This window comes from Phyllobates terribilis, unplaced genomic scaffold (genome assembly GCF_046119375.1).
Source record: "Phyllobates terribilis strain yellow unplaced genomic scaffold, ASM4611937v1 Scaffold_11__3_contigs__length_659146591, whole genome shotgun sequence".
NCBI classification, from domain to species: Eukaryota; Metazoa; Chordata; class Amphibia; order Anura; family Dendrobatidae; genus Phyllobates; species Phyllobates terribilis.
Window position 1 is genome coordinate 536212209 of NW_027362771.1, and position 21198 is coordinate 536233406.

At 42.1% G+C, this 21198-nt stretch overlaps 1 protein-coding gene across 6 annotated transcripts in view; it reads right to left on the reverse strand.

The window, feature by feature from the left end:
* LOC141166802 (adhesion G protein-coupled receptor E5-like) overlaps positions 1-21198 on the reverse strand; it is a 139642-nt gene that overhangs the window by 54835 nt on the left and 63609 nt on the right. For 2 of the 6 annotated variants that reach the window (XM_073653849.1, XM_073653846.1), the window contains exons 4-10: positions 19904-19948; positions 19519-19566; positions 19031-19069; positions 18478-18516; positions 9482-9541; positions 6610-6714; positions 2955-3113 (exon numbers count right to left, since the gene is read on the reverse strand). In XM_073653849.1, the coding sequence (XP_073509950.1) occupies positions 2955-3113; positions 6610-6714; positions 9482-9541; positions 18478-18516; positions 19031-19069; positions 19519-19566; positions 19904-19948 (495 nt within the window). The remainder of the gene's footprint in view (positions 1-2954; positions 3114-6609; positions 6715-9481; positions 9542-18477; positions 18517-19030; positions 19070-19518; positions 19567-19903; positions 19949-21198) is intronic. The other 4 variants (XM_073653850.1, XM_073653848.1, XM_073653847.1 and 1 more) reach the window with 3 other exon arrangements.

A 21198-nucleotide genomic window follows, 5' to 3' on the forward strand; every position in this document is an offset into this window, starting at 1 on the left:
TATTAAGTTGAGGGTGTCAACAATTTTGTCCGGACCATTTTTGTGGTTTTGTGTGAAATTATGTCCAATTTGCCTATTTTTTGCCAGTTTTTTGTGTTGTTCCAATACACACAAAGGAAATAAACATAACAAAACGTGTGTAATTGCAATAATGTTCTGGGAGAAATACTTCATTTTCTGTAATAATTTCAAGGGTGCCAACACTTTCGGCCATGATTATATATATTTTGCCTACAGTAACTGCACACGCCAAAACTGTATCACCAGCATGCTATCCTAACCTCATGATTAGTGCGCCGACCAAATAATCAGCATGCCGGTCATGTGTGGCGCTTACCCCCATCGCAGCGCATACACGTGCCTCAGTGATAACTGGGGGGATAACATGATAAAACAATGCTATTAGACTGTCCTGTTGTTGATGTCTCTAGCTATACATTTAAGACATGGCCCTAGGATACAATTGATTTGTTCTACACGACGACCAAGGATTTGTACAATATGTCCCTTTTTGACATTGGTTTTGAAAGATCAATAGCATCAATATGGCAATGTGGGTTTTTCTTATTTACACCTTTTATCACACGACTTCTCCATATATGATTTTGGATAGCTTTTAAATTACTTTAATGATGTATGGGGTTTTAATAGTAAAACTCCTTGAGGACCTGGGAATTTTTCGTTCTTGCATTTCCTTTTTTTTCCCCTTGTTCCATAGCAATACGAAGGCTTAACTTTTTTTGCGGGACAAGTTGTAGTTTTGACTGACCATTCATATTATCAAACAATGCACTGAGAACATAGGAAAAAAATCCAAATGCAATGAATTGGTGAAGAAACCTGCGTTTCTGCCATTGTGTTTGGGTTTTGTTTTTACAGCTTTCATTGTGTAGTAAAAATAACCAGGAAAAATAATTGTCCATGTCTATATGACCATAGCAATACTAGACCCGTACATGTTTTTTTTTTTATTATTTAGAGGTGAAAAAACATTTTAAAATTTGTCAAAAACAAAAAAAAATTTGTTTTGGAGACTTGTAACTTTTTTTGGTTTTTCAAATCCATGGAGCTGTGTAAAGGTTTGTTTTTTTTTGCCCTGAGTTGACATTTTTATTGTTTTTGTTTTGGGGTAAATATGAAATTTTGATAACTTTTTATTGTATTGTTTTGGATGAAAAATAGCACTTCTGGCATTTTTTCCTTGTTTTTTTGGGGCATTTAACATATGGTTAAAATAATATTGTAATTTGATTATTCCCACTTTTTTACACATTTGTTTTGATATTTCAAATATGCTTCTGTTTGTTTCATTAATTTATGTTTAAGGGGCAAATGAGGGACGATTCTTATTTATATATTTTTTTATTTCCATTTTTATACTTTACTTTTTAATGTATTTGTGGTGCTTTTTAAGTTTTGCTCTGTGGTTCAATTATTACTCCTGCTACTATTTCATTCTCTGTTTTTTTATGAGTCAGGAATAGGTCCAACATTGTGAACACAATGGAAATGGCAACCTAGAAAGTTTTTAAAGGCCATGTCAATGCTGATATCCATGTACAGCCATTGACATAGATCAAATGTAAGGACGTGGACTGGGTTGTCGTGTTTCTACCCCTGTAGACACCAATCGCATTTGTGTAAATAATGTCCTGCATCTTTGTATATATGTAGTGTCATGTGAAGTATGTTGTAATGTAGTGTAATATGGTTATGCATAGTGTACAGCGTAGGATAAGACTTAGTTCAGGGTTTAGGACATAAGATAGGTAGGATAAGATAGGTGACTGTAGATAGACAGCGACATTAGGGTAAGGATACAGTTAACGTTCGGGACTAGCCCATAGTGGAAGGGAATTAGTGTTAGGGCAAGTGACTGCTTCCTGTGCATAGTTAGTTGGAGTTTAGAGTGTAAAGTGAGCAGTGCTGCCAAGGCATGATCCATAGCAAGAGATGACTGAGGCGTGGGATAGTTAGATCCTGAGTTACTGACAAGACAGAGTGTCCTTCCGGAACAGGGTCCTTGGATAGGATGACATCTCACGAGAAACCCTGAGCTTATAAAATGCTGTAAGTAACGGACCTAAACAGGACTGAATTCGTGGGACTAGTGGGGCTCCCAAGTGGTAGATCCAGGGCGCCAGTAGTGGAAGAAATAGGACGCTGAACAGCTGAGCAGGTGGAGAGACTTGCTGATTAGGACAGTGGTGACAAGCTGGGTTGTGACGCAGTAGGGCGAAACAGTGTGCTTCACCAGCCCTGGAGTAGACTACAGAGGAAGGATACTGTGTGTATGAAAATGCTTCTTGCTGTAAAGGAAACGTCCATAAAACTTTGCACCTGTTATCCCTTGTACATAACCCTTACCAAGTTGGCGTTCAGACAAGACTGTTTTAGAACGGGATTCTCCCTTATTGAACTGTGGAACCGATGGTCCTGGCCGGCCAATACCAACGGCTACAAGCGGCCTGCACAGGCGTAAGTCCAGCACCAACTCACACACCCAGCCAGGACCTACTCTTTCATGTATCGCGCCAGGACATATAAGTAAGAGACCAGTGCCTCATCCTTGGCTGCCGCCCCATGCCACCCTACACAACCACAAAAAAAAACTTTACTTCAGTAGAGCATATACATGTACACATCACGAAGGGCTCAAAAATTTAGCTGGGACAATCCCATGACCTGAGCTAAAAAAAAGGAAGTGTTTATACAAACTTTGCCCAAAAGTACATGGTTTGTGGCTGTTTCTCGGACCTAAATTTTGGGCTTCAAAACATTGGTAAGTATGGAGTCGGGCCACAAATGTGAGTGTAGTTATGGATAAAATAAGTAGGCCATGCTTACTGACGTAGGTTCTCTTTTCAGTGCATTGAAGGGTCAGGTCACTTATAGTTTGATGTGTTGGTGCATGTCCATGTAACGGTTTATTGATTTTGCCGGTTATCACTTACCTGCACATTTGTTGAGTTTTTTGACTCCGGAAGGACAGAATTTGGTTAGATTTTCTCTCTGGTAGCCTTTTTTACATTCACAGTAATAACCAACTGGGATGTTTCTACACTCAGCAAAAGCATCACAAAAATGTGTGCCATCTCTGCACTCATTTATTTCTGTAATACAAAAAAAACCCATGAAAGACATGCGAGTGTGATTGTTATTAGCCGGAACCAGTAGATTACAGGTTGCAAAATATATACTGTATCCATTACATTATATTATTATTTATTATTATATCGCCATTTATTCCATGGCACTTTACATGTGAAAAGGGGTATACATAGAAAAACAATTACAATGATCTTTAACAAAACGTGACGGCGACTGGTACAGGAGGAGAGAGGACCCTGCCCGTGAGGGCTCACAGTCTACAAGGGATGGATGAGGATACAGTAGGTGTATATATATCATCTGTACTATCACAAGACATGAAGCAGAGGACTATAAAGGTGATTGAATATTATACTTCAGAACAACGTGAACCCTGGCCTGGTATCTCAGAGGTGTGGGGGGTATAGTAGTGTGGTGGGCCACTGGGGAGGCGCCAGAAGTTGCAGAAGTGCCAGCTGGGATGTGAAGCCTCACTGGCAGCAGATAATGATGTCAAGATAGCTGAAGTGGGTCGCTGGACCCCTCAACACTTCCCTCGTGTCCACAACAATTTCAAAAGCGGGAGATGGCACTTGTGGATGGTATAGGACCCACCAGGCGCACTCCTGTAGTGGTGGTGTCTGGGTGCAGGTGTGGCGCCCCTGAGGGTTCAGTCTCCACAGAGGTACTGCACCTCACCCAGAGGTGTGGTGTCTCCTTCTCTCAGGTAAGGAGGGAGTGCTACCCGGAACCCCAACACCTGCATCCAACACTACACTGCTCCAGGCCGGCTGGAAGGACAAGATGCATTGTGTTCCTGCTGAGCCCTGTCCCTGGCTGGAGTGGGGGGGACCAAAGAGAGGGGGAACCAGTAGTGGGTGTGGGTGGAGGATGTAGAGTAGGGGAGCACCATTGTAGGAGGTATATAATGGGAAGCCATCTTAGGGTGGCAGTTCAGCTCAGCAAGTGAGTGAGCAGTAAGGAGGAGAGCAGAGTCTCTTTAGGAGCTCTGCTCCACAAGTGGGGCCTCGTGATAGAGGCCCAGGAAGGGAGCAGAGGAGGAAGGCCCCATTCTATAGAAGGGATCCCAGGGGGTACGGTGAGTGCAGGACGGCACCCGCACGCCCCATGTCAGAGGGATCAGGCCGCTAGAAGGGGACCGACCCCTGGACCAGCCGTGTTACTCCAGGTCTCAGCTGGAAAAACCGGAGGCTTCTGCACTTCCATGGTGCAGTCACCACAGTCTCATCCTAGTCACCGTGAGGGTCAAGCAGGTTCGGGAACTCCAGGTTGCCCAGAGGGACTTCAGAACACCCGAGTGGGACTGAGTGTGGGGAATGCAGGGCAGGAGGGAGAAGACTCAGCGTGAGAAGTCAGTCTAGCAAGGAACATAAAGAACGCGGGGTTCCGTCAAGCGCTCCTGACACATCTGAGGAAGAGCTGAATCCCCGGTCTGGTAGACGCAGTGCGACGCTGAGATGGACACCCGTACCGTGTACCTGAGAACTTTGAACAAGAACTGTGAGTAAAACTCGGATGATTGCACTGCACTGCCTCCTCAGTTATTTCAGCTGTGCTATCTCTCCTGCACCACAAGTCCCAGCATCACCACAGGTGGCGTCACGATCAAACTACAAATCCCATATAAACTATCCCCTTTTTGTTGACCGCCCTGGGCCACGGCCCGGGCCAGCCACTGTGACATATCCCCCCCCCCAGCATCCATAGGCCCGGACACCGAGTACCTCACTGCCCTGGGGGCGCGTCACAGGTTTTGGAGTGCCCGTGTTGTTTCGTGCAATCTCAAGCAGCCAGACACGCAGGTGAACTTGTAAACATAACAACTTTACTGAATGAGGTAACAGGGTGCAGTCTCTCTTACAGGCAAAGTTCACAGTATATTGTGCATATGGAAGTAATGGTTTTCTCCTCATGAGACAAGCATTGTTATCGTCCAGGGCGGCTGCAGCAGAGTTCTCTTCACTTGCTATGCGCAGTCCACGAAATATTGCACTGATGGAGGGACCTTCACAGATTGTCTCTCTGTTGGAACACACTAAAGTGAGGATGTACTCATAATTTTTAGCCCACCGTTCCCTCTCGCAGGGGGTAGGTTTACACAAAGTCGGTGGCGTGGCAGCCACGTGGATCTGGTCCTGGCTAGAAGTGATCAGGATAACCAGAGAGCAGGAGAGTCCATGTACAGCTTTCTCTCTCTTGACTAGAAGACACTTCACTCTTTTTGTGAAGGAGATTATGTGAGGAAAAATGTCCCCTCAGCGTAGACTGGCATTGAAAACTCTTCTCTGAGAGAATAAAGTCTGTCCTATCCCATACTTAGGCAGCAGAAATCGCCCACATCTGGTTTGTACCAGTGTTCAGTAAGTGTGTGCCCTGAGCTGGGAGGTTCCTCCCAGCCATTGCTATGGCAGCTTGTTGTGTGGAGATTAATCATCTCACTTTCATATACACACATTGGCCAGTAGATGGCAGGAAAGTCCAATTTACAATTCAATGTATTATATCCCCTAGCTCAGTACACACAATGGAATAAATCTACTACCACGCTACAACTATCTCATTTAGCAGCAGTAGATCGGGTACTGGGATGCCACAGTAGGACCTCCAGTAGGAGCAATCGGGGATTGGAAATGGCCAACGGGAGTAGAAGTACAGGTTAGTTGTGGCACAGGGACATAGTATGAGATTCAGTCCATACATCTCTCAATATCATGACTTTCCTTTTACTACTATGCAGTCAAAACACATAACACTGGACATTGGCAGAAAGAGGGGAAAAGGGCCAATAGTAGGAAGTGTAAGACTTAAGCCCCCATAAACTTCCAATAGCTGTCGGCCGCTGCTGATGGCGGCACTGTGCAGGCAGATAAGAGCAGTTTTCTGCCACTATACTGGTCTAAACATTTCCACAAACATCAAAACAATGGTTGAGATTACACGGACGTGTGTCTGTCCAGCATTATTTTCCTGTCTGTACTCACAGGTAGGGCACCAGAGAAGAAGCTTCTGTTGGGTTTATACACTCATGAGGTATATGTGAGACAGTGGCCACAGTCTGAATATATGTCCTGGTATAGGCTTAGTGCCCACAATGCAGAAATGAAGCAGAAATTTTCCTGAGCATTTCTGCATCTCCATGGCAGAAAAACGCATGCGGTTTTTACATGCGGTTTTTACATGCGGTTTTAATGCGTTTTTGCATGCGTATTTGCCTTGCGTTTTTCCAATGCATTGTATAGGCAAATACGCATGCAGAAACGCACAAGAATTGGTCATGTCCGTATTTTTTCTGCGAGTAAAATATGCGCAGAAAAAATCCTGACCATGTGCACAGAACTTGCAGAATGTCATAGGAAGTCATGGGATAAGGTATGCAATGTGTTTCTGGAGCGTTTATGCACTGCAAATCCGCACCAAAAAACGCACCAAAAACGCATCGTGGGCACACAGCCATACAGTACAGTACGCTGTATAGCAAAGAGCGCACACAACACTTACCTACACATGCTCCATCATCTTCTTTTTTATACCCTGGGATACAGGGATATGACTCATTGTAGGGCTGGCCTTCTGGGCAGATATGATAATTACAGTTGATTGTATCTGAAAGATAATTACAGAGGTCAGTTTAGGTTTTATGGAAACATCTTCATTTTATCTCTTTGTGGCTATATTAAAGGAGATGTCTGGTCTTCGGATAAAACTTCTGAATCCTTACAGTGTGCGGTGTCAGGATTCTTTGGTATTGCTGGAGACAGCGGCAGGAGGGGGTACATAGAAATCATGGGGCCCCATAGCAGAAGTTCTAATTGGTCCCCCCCCAAAAAAAAAAATATTCAGTGGGGTCAAAAAAGAGCATATCTCACAACACTGCAGCCTTACAAAGTAATTTTCCTTCTACTGGAGCCCTAGATTCCCCTTTCATTACACTCAAAGTATGATGTCAACAAAAGTGCCCCACAAACACTGTAAGATACCCCCACAGTGACTTCCTCCACAGTACCCTCCACATGCACAGTATGATGACCCTACTGTTCCCCACCTCTCAAAAACCACCCGAAAAGTATAGTGACCCCAACACAGTATGATCCCTCAACTGTGACCCCTACACAGCCCTCCATTCAGTATAATGGGCCCCACACCTCTCCACACTGTATAACGGCCCCCACACAGCCCTCCACACAGTATGATGGACTCCACACAAATCTTCACACTGTATATTTGCTAACATGCTGTATAAAGGCTCCCACATAGCTAGCCCTACAAATAATTGAATAGCCCCCACATAGTTCTACATATAATACAATTCACACCATAGTCCTTCATATAGTATAATGCACTCCCCATGGTCCTCCATATAGTATAATGTACTCCTCATAGCCCTCCATATAATAAAATACACTCCCCATAGTCCTCTATATAGTATGATGCACTCCCCATAGTCCTCCATATAGTATAATATGCCCCATAGTCCTCCATGTAGTATAGTGCACTCCCCATAGTCCTCCATATAGTATAATGTACTCCCCATAGCCCTCCATATAATATAATACACTCCTCATAGTCCTCCATATAGTATAATGCACTCCCCATAGTCCTCCATATAGTATAATGCACTCCCCATAGTCCTCCATATAGTATAATGCACTCCCCATAGTCCTCCATATAGTATAATGTACTCCCCATAGCCCTCCATATAATATAATACACTCCTCATAGTCCTCCATATAGTATAATGCACTCCCCATAGTCCTCCATATAGTATAATGCACTCCACATAGTCCTCCATATAGTATAATGCACTCCCCATAGTCCTCCATATAGTATACTGCACTCCCCATAGTCCTCCATAAAGTATAATGCAGCCTCCATATAGTATTATGCACCCCGTAGTCCTCCATATAGTATAATGCACTGACCATAGTCCTCCATATAGTATAATGCATTCCACATAGTCCTCTATATAGAATAATGCACTCCCCACAGTCCTCCATATAATATAATGTACCCTTTAGTCCTCTATATAGTATAATGCACTCCATAGTTCACTGATTTAAAGAAAAAAATACAATACTCACCTCTCCTCCTCATTCCACCGCTGCTCTGGTCTCTGCAGCGAGCGTTCTGAAGCACTGCACTGAGTTGTCAGACACCGAGGAAGAGTGATAGGGGACGCTCCCTCTTTCATCACTGCTTTGAACTGTATAGGCATTCAGGATTGCGATGCAGTTGAACTTGCGATGACTGGTGGGGGGAAGGCGGTGATGGCACTGGGCCACATAGTGAGTGCACGGCGGTATGCCACTGGCGGGCGGTATGCGATTTGAATACACGCAATCACATTCCGACTAGGTGTCCGCGGCTTCACTCAATTCACTTGTATTGAGAGTGGGTGGTGAGCATGTCTAGTTGGAATGTGGCCAAAAGTATGAAAATTGCATATTCTCACCGGCAATACCAGACTATCCTGACAGTGTACGCACTGCGCGCGGTGAGGATTCAGAAGTCTACAGTCTCATCGGGTGAGTGCAAACTTTTATCAGATGACCGGACAACTCCTTTAATGGAAACCTGTCATGAGATTCATATTATCTGAACCACTGGCAGCATAAATCAGACACTGTTTGCACTATTGCAGTCAGTTAAGCGTAATTGTTAATTCTGAAATTATTTTGGAAGCTGGCCGGAGACTATGCATCTCAGATGAACAGTCCAAGGAAAGTCTCTGACGGCTTCTCCCCAATCTACATCCCTAGACTGACAGACAGTATAGGGAGAGACCTTTTAGTCTAGTGGAGCGAGGAGAAGCAGCCACTGACCTATTTTGGACTAGTCATCTGAGATGCATAGACTACCCAGCATTGTTAGATGGAAGCAGACAGTACAAGGTCATAAAGGCCGTGCCTTGTAAATAGGTCATATCTACAAAAGTGAGCGCCATGGCATAACTTTAATTCGTCGGCGCAGACTGGTATACAAAAAAATAAAAGAATCTATACGTGATGGATACTTTGTGATCCCAACTTGACACAGCCAAATACTGGCATATAGCAGTAACCTGCTGTTAAAGTATGACCATCAGCGATCGGAAAAGGGTAAAAACTGGAACTCTGAGGGTGAATATTGATTATTTTCTTAATTTATTCCAGTCTGAGCCCTTTATCAAAAATATTTTTTATTTGTCATCAGACCACGACACTGCCGAGGCCGGCGATTTACTGCAGTGATCACTGGGATGGACGGGTACGTCATCACTACAGCAAGGTAAACAGAGATCGCTAGTAGCATGGGGACATCAGTGAATTTTACAGGATAATATAACTTACAAGCGTTCTACAGTAATGTGTATGGGACAGGCATTCATACATACTTGGAGGTAAAGTTCCGTTGGGACATTTTAAATCTGTTTGGCTCATTGTGGTGCTGCCACCTACAACAGAAGGGAGTATCAGGAAAACACAAATACACAAACTCACAAAAGAGGCTTAAAAGTAAAAAAAATAGCACGACATCTCAATGTAGGATTTTGTTTTTGACATTTTTATATGATTACAGGGAGGATTTTCCTGCTGTCACTTGGAATATCTTGGAATATGACTATGAATTAGAGTAAAGATCAGGCGTTTTATGGTGCTGTCTGGACTCCATAAAGTTGTGCTTGTCATCCATGGAGACAGGAAGACGTAGAAGAGTATTTGCTATGTGCATCGTTAGCTGCGACGTGCCTATCCACGGGATAGGATATAACTTTCCGATCTCTGGCGGTTTGACTGCCAGAACCCCCACCAATCCCGAGAACTGGGTCTCTGAAGAGCCCCGGCTGAATGAAGAGGAGGTCAATCAATCACACTATTGTTCCATTCACTCTTACTGGGAGAGCTAGAGATTGATGAGTGCAGCACTGGCTGATGTTTGGCACTCCCATTTGAATGAATGGAGTGGTGTACATGAGAGCTCCTCTTATTCATTCAGCCAGGGCTTTACAGAGCCAAGGTTCTCGGGATCAGTGGGGGCTACGGCAGGTAGACCCCAGCGATCCCAAATATTCTGCTATGCAGTGCATGGGAGATAACTTTTAAACTTGAAATTAACCCTTTAAATTGGTTCTCCACTATTCAGACAATCCCTTCTAAATCACCATGTTTTCCCCAGTAAAATAATAACACCTATAATGAAATCCGGTGTCGTTTCAGTGATGTTGGAATCTTCTCTCCCGGGGCTCGCATGACATTGTTATGTCACACAATCCTTGCAGCTATTCAGCAGCTGCTTCAATTTCCACTCCTTCGGACAAAATTGACATCCGGAGAAAGTTAGAGCTTCGGCTGCTTTCTTTCCCCGATGTCAGATTTGTCCGAAGGATTGTGAAGTGGCCGCTGATTGGCTGCAGGGATTGCGTGACATAACAATGTCAAGCTAACCCCGGGAGAGCCAGTGCCGACACTGCTGGAATAGTGCTGGCACCGGAGGTGAGTATATGTGTTATTATTTTACCTGGGGGAAAAATAGTGACTGAGAAGGGGTTGTCTGAGTTGTGGACAACCCCAATAAGGGAACTACTTGAGAACCCCATGTAACAAATCTAAGGAGACAGAATCATGAGATTCATCCATTTCTTTATGGTTTTGGTAATCTGAAAAATTAAAATTATAATGGGATCTCAGTACTGAGAACGCAAAATTACTGGTAACATTAACTAAGCATAATGTCATTATTGCAGAATCGTAGTGTTGTATTGACTGTACATGGTATGGTGGTATTAATTGGGCATACTGTGGCTGTATTAATGAAACAATTTAGAAGGAATGTATATTGAGTACTGCACAGGGTTATTATATATACTGCTAACAGTAATAGCTGCTTTACAGTATAACATGATATCAGTTTGGAGATTAAATTTCCAGGGTTCTTTCTGCACACCCCAATTATTTCACTGTCAGCTGAATTTTGCCAAAAATGTAAGTCCCAGCCTTGGCTGTGAGAGCAGATCAGTCCTGTACCAGATAGTTTTTGCTACTTCATCTGAGTGAAGCATGATATAGGGGCAGAAACCCTGATTCCAGCAATGTGTCACTGGGCTGCTTGCTGTCAGTTTGATAAAATCTTTGTTTTTTCAATTGCAAATATACTAGTTCTCTTAATGAGCTCTGTATAACCCCACCCGTACCACTGATTGGCAGCTTTCTGTGTACACTGTGCATAGGCAAAAAGCTGCCAATCAGTGGTGGGTGTGGGGTTATACAGAGCCAATGAATAAAGAAGACTAGTTTACTAGTCCTCTAATGATAATCTCCTGCTGATAAAACTGTGATTTTATCATAACTAGATTAAGCAGCCTAGTAAGTGATACGTCGCTGGAATCATGGTCTCTGTTTCTATATTATGCTGCTGTCAGATTAGATGACAAAAACCTGGTGACAGATTCCCTTTAAATCCTTGCCTTCTGACTCTAGAGCTCATATGTCTGTACTTTTAGCAAACCAAGCTCTATTTGGCCATTCGCCCACATTGTAAAGAAGAGCATTTCCTGTCCCGGCTCTCCGCTCTCCGCAGGGAGACTTTACATACTATGAGCTCTTTATAGAAAACAGGAAAGGCTGCAGATGATTTCTGATACACATTTCTGATTGTAATTCTGGGCAACATGTGGCTTCATCCAACTCTTCAAGAATTCAACAAAACCAGGAAAAGATTAGTCACCAGCACATCTCACCCATGAAGAGGGGCCCCACAACGATATCTGTCCGTCATAGGACACTTTTTTTTTCCTTTTATTCACGCCATCTTATACAACACTTAGGGCACCTGAGAAGATGTGTAGGCCGATTTTTCTTAAAGATGAAAGTTGCAATCTAAAATCGGACTCTTATGAAAAAGTATGAATGTAAAACAATGGGATCTGTCTGCCATAAATGCAAGTCATCCCTTATCCTTCAGGATAGTCAATAATTAGGTGATCGCTGGATCCGCTAATAATCCTCAGAACAGGGCGCTGGAGTGCCCAATTTTCAGGAACTGATGGTCCCACATGTGCGACCGCGTCATTCATTGCCTATCAGACTACAGGAGATTGGCACGGCTATCTTCAATGAATGTGGCGGTAGTGCGCTCACCCTATCTAACTCCCGTGGCACTCAGAAAGTAATGACGTCCTATTCTTCAGTTACTTGACCACTGACACCTATGATTGGCTGCAGCAGTCACGTGACTGGAATGGGACGCCACCGGATGCGTCTCTCTTGGCATCATGCGCAGCCAGTCGCAGGCTTCAGATTTCATATGACTAATTATAGGACGTGACTGAGTCCCGTTATACTGAAGACCACCAGAGTGGAATACATTGGATGCACTGGGGTTAAAGAGGGGTTAAACACTACCATTCAAAAGTTTGGGGTCATTTAGAAATTTCATTATTTTTGAAAGAAAAGCACATTTTTTTCAATGAAGCTAACATTAAATGAATGAGAAATACACTCTATATATTGTTAATGTGGTAAATGACTATTCTAGCTGCAAATGTCTTGTTTTTATTGCACTATCTACATAGGTGTATAGAGGCCCATTTCCAACAACCACCACTCCAGAGTTTTAATGGTACACTGTGTTTGTTAACTGTGTAAGAAGGCTAATGGATGTTTAGAAAACCCTAGAAAACCCTTGCACAAGTATGTTAGCCCAGCTGAAAATGGTTTGGCTGATTTGAGAAGCTATAAAATTGACCTTCCTTTGAGCTAGATGAGAATCTGGAGCATTACATTTGTTTGTTCTATGAAACTCTCAAAATGGCCAGAAAAAGAGAACTTTCATGTGAAACTCGACAGTCTATTCTTGTTCTTAGAAATGAAGGCTATTCCATGCGAGAAGTTGCCAAGAAACTGAAGATTTCCTACAACGGTGTGTACTACTCCCTTCAGAGGAGAGCACAAACAGGCTGTAACCAGAGTAGAAAGAGAAGTGGGAGGCCCCGTTGCACAACTGAGCAACAAGACAAGTACATTAGAGTCTCTAGTTTGAGAAATCGACGCCTCACAGTTCCTCAACTGTCAGCTTCATTAAATAGTACACGCAAAATGCCAGTGTCAAAGTCTACAGTGAAGAGGCGACTCCGGGATGCTGGCCTTCAGGGCAAAGTGGCAAAGAAAAAACCATATCTGAGACTGGCTAATAAAAGGAAAAGATTAATATGGGCAAAAGAACGCAGATATTGAACAGAGGAAGATTGGAAAAAAGTTTTATGGACAGACAAATCAAAGTTTGAGGTGTTTGGATCACACAGAAGAACATTTGTGAGACGCAGAACAACTGAAAAGATGCTGGAAGAGTGCCTGACGCCATCTGTCAAGCATGGTGGAGGTAATGTGATGGTCTGGGGTTGCTTTTGTGCTGGTAATGTGGGAGATTTGTACAAAATGGGATTTTGAATAAGGAAGGTTATCACTCCATTTTGCAACGCCATGTCATACCCTGTGGACAGCGCTTGATTGGAGCCAATTTCATCCTACAACAGGACAATGACCCAAAGCACACCTCCAAATTATGCATGAACTATTTAGGGAAGAAGCAGGCAGCTGGTATTCTATCTGTAATGGAGTGGCCAGCGCAGTCACCAGATTTCAACCCCATTGAGCTGTTGTGGAAGCAGCTTGACCGTATGGTACGCAAAAAATACCCATCAAGCCAATTCAACTTGTGCGAGGGGCTTCAGGAAGCATGGGGGGAAATTTCTCAAGATTACCTCAGCAAATTAACAGCTAGAATGCCAAAGGTCTGCAATGCTGGAATTGCTGCAAAGGGAGCATTGTGTGACGAAAGCAAAGTTTGAAGGAGAAAATTATTCTTTCTTATAAAAATCATTATTTCTAACCTTGTCAATGTCTGGACTATATTTTCTAATCATTTTGCAACTCATTTGATAAATAAAAGTATGAGTTTTCATGGAAAACGCAAAATTGTCTGGGTGACCCCAAACTTTTGAACGGTAGTGTACATTATTTTTTTACGTTTTAACCATCACTTTCTTATGTTTTTTTTTTTAAGTTGGACTCCCCCTTTAACACGGTAGAGGGATGTACAGTCATGGCCGAAAGTGTTGACATCCTTGAAATTGTTATAGAAAATGAAGTTTCTCTCTGTTTTGTCATACACATTTTTTATTTCCTCTATGTGTATTGAAAGAACATAAAAAAAAAAAGAAAAAAAGGCAAATTGGACATAATTTCACACAAAATTGTTACCACCTTTCCAAAAATGTGAGTAAACAACTTTGTTTCAAGCATGTGATGCACGTTCAGACTCACCTGTGGCAAGTAACAGGTGTGGGTAATATTGTCCGGCCAATTTTTGGGTTTTTGTGTGAAATGATGTCCAATTTGCTTTTTTCTGTGTTTTTTTATGTTATTCCAATACACACAAATAAAATAAACATGTGAATAACAAAGCATGTGGAATTGCAATAATTTTCTGGGAGAAATACTTCATTTTCTGGAACAATTTTAAGGGTGCCGGCACGACTGTATATAACCATAATACAACCACATCATTTTAGGCTACACTCAGATTTAGCAATCTGATCCCAAAAATTAAATAAGTGTTAAAAAAAAGCTAATAGAAAATTTGGATTTGGATTTATTGTAAGGCCACTGCCCCACTATCAGTATTTGGTCAGTATTTTTTCTCAGGAGTGGGAGCCAAAACCAGGAGTGGGTGATAAATGCAGAATTGGTGACTTGTTTCTATTATACCTTTTTTCTGATTGTTTCTCATCTGGTTTTGGCTCCCACTCCTAAGGAAAAATACTGACCAAATACTGATAGTGGGGCCGTGGCCTAAATGAGATATCTGAAATCTCAAGCACACTCTGCCTATTTTTTTCCTTGTGTATTTAAACCCTCAAAGCGTTTTTTTCTTTTTTAATCTGCATCTTGTCCATTCTTTTAGCGTTTTTTTTAGCAGTTTTCACCCATTAAGTATGGGAAGAAAGCACATATAAAAATGCATTAAAAACGCACATAAAAAAGCATAAAAATGTTACATGATGAGGAGCTGTAGCCGTGGGTGAGGCACTCATCTGTCGCGCCCCGGCACGTTACATGAAAGTGAGGTCCTGGCTGGGTGTATGGACTTGTGCTGTGCAGGTAACATGTAATCAATGTTGCTGGTTTGCCAGGACCAGATGTTTTACAGTTCAGTGAGAGACCCCAACATTTGGAAATAAACTTTTTACTGAGCAGGAATGTGGCATGCAGAAGAAGTGTAGTGTTTCAGAAGCATCCAGCAACTAGAGGGGTTAACACAGTCACAGGAGACAGGGAGTGTTTTAGCAGAGCCCCAGGGGGATTGTGGGGAAATTGTAGTCTGGCTAGAGCCGAAGAGAAAGGTGGTGTATGATCTGCATCTCACAGAAAGCAAGGGAACAGAATTCAGGTCAGGAAGGAAGCTAAACACAGGTCAGATAGACTCCCTGAGCTAACAGTGAGGAGTATTATCGGGCAGAAAGATAAAGACTGGAAGGAATCCTGTGAAAGGGATCATCTCCCTCATCAACCTCCCCCCCCCAATCTCCATGCAGGATAACGAATGATGTGTACTACTGAATCCTTGTGAAGAAAAAGCCTGTGGTTGTGTATGCATTAAAACTGTGCTGTACTGTGCTACAGGATAGACTGTGTACTGCTGTGCTGCAAAGGAGATTGTACTGTTATTACTGGAGCCTGTTGCTTAAAGAGACACTTAAATTGCACTGGTCATGCCTCATTAAATGTTACTGTTCTACCGTTTATGAGGACTCTTGTCAAATGTGTCTGGACAGTAATTGAGTCTATCCTGTGCCTGAGAGAAGCTGCAGCCTATGGTCGCCCTGAGTAACTGTTCCCCCAGGATTCCAACGAATTCATGTAACCGGGCTCGTCCCTATCTGAACTTAGGCGGCGTACGTGTAACAGGAACTTGGTAGGTAATATATACAGGAGATAGCGGGCACACAGTTTTACAGGATGAAAATGGAGAAATGGTAAGAGAGGATGTTGAGAAGGCCGAACTTTTTAATTCCTATTTTGCATCTGTTTTCTCTCAGAAAGAAAATGTAACATCAACTGATCTTCACTGTCCTTTTAAAGGAATAGAAGAATCCAAGTTATCTGTAAACAGAAAGATTGTGAGGGAATATTTAGCTAACATAAATGAGTTCAAGTCTCCAGGTCCAGATGAATTACACCCCAGAGTACTGAAGGAGATCGTAGAAGAAATTTTAGAACCACTCTCCATAATCTTTGAAAATTCTTGGAGAACAGGAGAAGTCCCAGAAGACTGGAGAATAGCAAATGTTGTTCCTATCTTCAAAAAGGGGAAGAAGGTGGACCCAGGGAACTATAGGCCGGTGAGTCTGACTTCTATACCAGGAAAGATCTTTGAACAAATTATTAAACAACATGTATGTAAGCACATGGATAAGAATGAAGTGATTAACCAGAGTCAGCATGGGTTTGTAACTAACAAGTCATGTCAGACTAACTTAATTTCCTTCTATGACAGAATCACTGACTGGGTGGATCAGGGAAATGCTGTAGATATAATATATCTTGACTTCAGCAAAGCATTTGACAAAGTATCTCACACCATCCTTATTGAAAAAATGACCAAGTATGCAATGGACCAGGCAACTGTTAGGTGGATTCATAACTGGCTTAGTGATCGGACTCAAAGGGTGGTTGTAAATGGCTTCACATCCAGCTGGATGAATGTCTCAAGTGGGGTACCACAGGGCTCTGTCCTGGGACCTGTATTGTTCAACATCTTCATCAATGATTTAGATGAAGGAATTGAGGGTAAACTGATTAAATTTGCTGATGACACAAAGCTAGGAGGGATAGCTAATACTAGAGAAGAGAGAGAGAGGATTCAAAAAGACCTAAATAAACTGGAGCAGTGGGCTGCAACCAACAGAATGTTTTTTAACAGGGAAAAATGCAAAGTACTATATCTGGGCAATAAAAATGAAAAAAGCATATACAGAATGGGAGGAATAGAGTTAAGCAACAGTACATGTGAAAAAGACTTAGGTATACTAATAGATCATAGACTGAACATGAGTCAACAGTGTGATGCAGCAGCAAAAAAGGCAAATACAATTCTGGGATGTATTAACAGAAGCATACAGTCTAGATCACGTGAAGTCATTATCGGTCTTTACTCCTCTTTGGTCAGACCTCATCTGGAATACTGTGTACAGTTTTGGGCACCACATTTTAAAAAAGACATAGACAAACTGGAACAAGTTCAGAGAAGAGCGACCAGAATGGTGACCGGTCTGCAAACCATGTCCTATGAGGAACGGTTGCAGGATTTGGGAATGTTTAGCTTGCAAAAAAGAAGACTGAGAGGAGACTTAATAGCTGTCTACAAATATGTCAAGGGCTGTCACATTGTAGAAGGATCATCTTTATTCTCATTTGCACAAGGAAAGACTAGAAGCAATGGGATGAAACTGAATGGGAGGAGACACAGATTAGATATTAGAAAAAACTTTTTGACAGTGAGGGTGATTAATGAGTGGAACAGGCGGCCACGAGAGGTGGTGAGTTCCCCTTCAATGGACGTCTTCAAACAGAGGCTGGACAGACATCTGTCTGAGATGATTTAGTGAATCCTGCTTTGAGCAGGGGGTTGGACCAGATGACCCAGGAGGTCCCTTCCAACTCTACCATTCTATGATTCTATGATATGAACATTTCCTTTATAACCTAAATCATTTTCCACACACTTTCCATCCTTCTTTTACCCTCGCTACTGGTCCTCTGTTTCCACTGTTTCTCACCACAACCCAGCTTTAACTTTACAGTCCTATTTAGCAAGAGTCATTTACTTGCCCCATGGTTCAACATCTTATTTCCCCTTAGGATGCCAGTATGGCCAGACTTCTGTAACTCCCGCCCGGGACAATCTATTTGTCTCTCGTACTCAGTCCTGTCTAGGCCTGTTACCTTGCGAGCTGTGAACTCTAGGCCTTTCTTTTAGGCACCCTTTTTTTAATTCAGACAAACCCCCGACGGGACCATAATTGGCAATGGCACAAACAGAGTTAAAATGAACTCCATTTGTGTTTTATTTTTCTGAAAGTCTCCATTTGTTCAGATGGGTGTGGAAACATAGTCTACTATATTTCTGTGCCTGTCTGAATAGACGGACTCTTTCAGAAAAATACACAGTTTATTTGAACTCTTTTTTTGTGTCATTACAACCTATGGCCCCCTTAGGGGTTTGGTTGAATCCGGTTTTAAAAAAATTCAGGCAGATCCCCCAAAGAACTGCAGAAATGCAGTGTGAATAGAGCCTAAGGTTGCTATTAAAAAATAAAATCCAATTATTTACCTGTGTTATTTAAGATTTTGAGTGTTGTAGTTTGAGAACCTAGAAAATAACAATTGAACAAATTAAATTTTCTACTATATGTTATCCTGAGTGGCTAGTAGTTTTTTTCATCACTTCTAGATTACATATACCTTTCTACATTTTGTAACCATTTTTTAATTGCTTGAATACATCTAAATATCAAACTGTAGCACCATGCAGATCCATCTCCATGGTTACAGACTACAAACAAACCTGCGTAGTCAGACATTGTAGTTATGTGTTTTTTATCCACCTTCTACTCTCTGCAGTTCAACAAAAAAAAGGCCAAAGGGAGTGACGCATGACAGCAGCATCAGACTATACACACATTCTGAATATTTTACCTAGCTAAAAAAATAAGAATAAAGAAAAACAAAACATTTTTTTATTATATAATTTTTGTAAATTTAGACTTTCAGTAACTTCATTTCCTAATGCCAGCCTTTAGAATGATGAATAGATAGTTTTAGGTAGGAACAATTTAAATAATAAAAATTGTATACAAAAAGTAAATCTAGAGTTTTATTCTCACCTGGGCTTGATAATGTATTGCTTGTGGTACTTTGAAGACCTGTTGATAAGAAAAATTATACAATGATTTGAGAATTTCCATTGGGGAGAACCAAGATTTTGAAAAATTGTCAAAATCTATATATTAGAGTTCATCAAAATGATAAAATGCAAGTTAAAAATGTGCTCCACAAAAAATCCAGAAAATCTCGGTGAGTCCTATTGTTAATATAACCCAAATTTAATTTTTTTTATTATTATTATTATGTTACCAAATAGCAATGATGGCATATGTAGAAACAACCTAAAGTGAAAGTGAAGAGAAAAACATCAGCAACGCAGGTAACAGAACCATAATATAATCAAGCCAGAGGGACTGTATTCTTCATGACACGTGTTTTAACGACCAGCTTTCATCTACTCTTTTTAAAGGGAATCTGTCAATAAAATCCATCCTTCAAAGTCAACAAAATGGACATGTAGGTCATAGGAAACTGAATAAAATGATACCTTGATATCTGCTATCCAATGTCTTATTCCGGAGATATCCTCGTTTTTCTAAATATGAAAATGAACTGTTAAGATCTATGGGCCGGACATAGATCTCCCTGAGAATCTGCCTCCAGAGATTATTGTAAATGTAAGGGGGCGTTACCAGTGTGAGACATGTAATGACTGACAGTCCCTCTCCTATTCTACACTGGTAACGATATTGTTGTTTTTAGGTAGCAGTAATGAAGGTGAATCTTAATTATGTTTTCTATCTCCAAGTGGAATTAAATATACTATCGTATGTGTTTTTTTTTTACATAATTTGTCCTTATCTGATTACTAGACTGATGGAAATCACATGAAGGAATCTAAAAAGGAGAATAAAGAAAAATACAATTCTTACCTGATTTTTCAACAATTGTGGTAAATGTACTTATGGAGGATGAAACTAATATAAGTGAGAAAGTTATAAATACGTTATTATCTGTGTGTAAAAGATCATATGTCTTTTCTATCAACACATGCACTGTTTTAGGTTTATTCTAATTGTGTCAGAAATAAAGTCTTATATGCCCTGAACAGAATTATTTTGTATATTTGCTTGGTTGACTGCGTTATGGTGCCCAAACCCATAGCGGTAGTATTCTATGGGGGCATGAACCACGCTTTAGCTCTCCGGTCTTGGGTGGCATGGCTTCTACAGATGAACCATGGATGGATCTTTTAATATTTTTGCAGTTCAAGCTGCATACATCATCATATAGATCTCTTAGCCCTAATGAGGCGGGTGTACTTACTTTGGAAATTCATGTCAGAATGGCTGTATAATCTGAATATGAAAATTAGCATTAGCATTTTTAACGAAGCTAATAAGTGAGAGAGCTCAAAAGTATAAATGACTCCAGTCTCCATCTACCTAGCCTGACTGACAGCTGCAGCTTGTACTGAGCAGTGTTAAGATTGCAGCAACAGCAGGTAGAAGGGACACTAAGGAGGTGTCAGCTGAGGAGCAGTCAATCAGGCTGGTGGTAGGAGATTCAACTTCAGCAGGAAGGAGGGACACTGAGGAGCTGTCAGCCAGCAAGGCTAGGTGAGAGGAGATTCAGCTTCAGCAGGGAGGAGGAACACTGAGGAGCTGTCAGCCAGCCAGGCTAGTGAGGAGGGACACTGAGGCGCTATCAATCAGGCTAGGTGAGAGGAGATTCAGCTTCAGCAGGGAGGAGGGACACTGAGGCGCTATCAATCAGGCTAGGTGGGAGGAGATTCAGCTTCAGCAGGGAGGAGGGACACTGAGGAGCTGTCAGCCAGCCAGGCTAGTAAGGAGGGACACTGAGGCGCTAGCAATCAGGCTAGGTGGGAGGAGATTCAGCTTCAGCAGGGAGGAGGGACACCGAGGAGCTATCAATCAGGCTAGGTGGGTGGAGATTTAGGTGAAGCATGGAGGAGGTACACTGAGGAGCTGTCAATCAGGCTTCGTAGCAAGAGATTCAGCTTCAGCAGGGCGGAGAGACACTGATGATCTGTCAATAAGGCTAGGTGAGAGGAGATTCAGCTGCAGCATGGAGAAGGGAGACTGAGGAGCTGTCAATCAGGTTAGGTGGGAGGATGTTCCACTACAACAGGGAGGAGGGAGACTGAGGAGCTGTAAACCAGGCTAAGCGAGTGGAGATTTAGCTGCAGCAGGAAGAAGGGAGACTA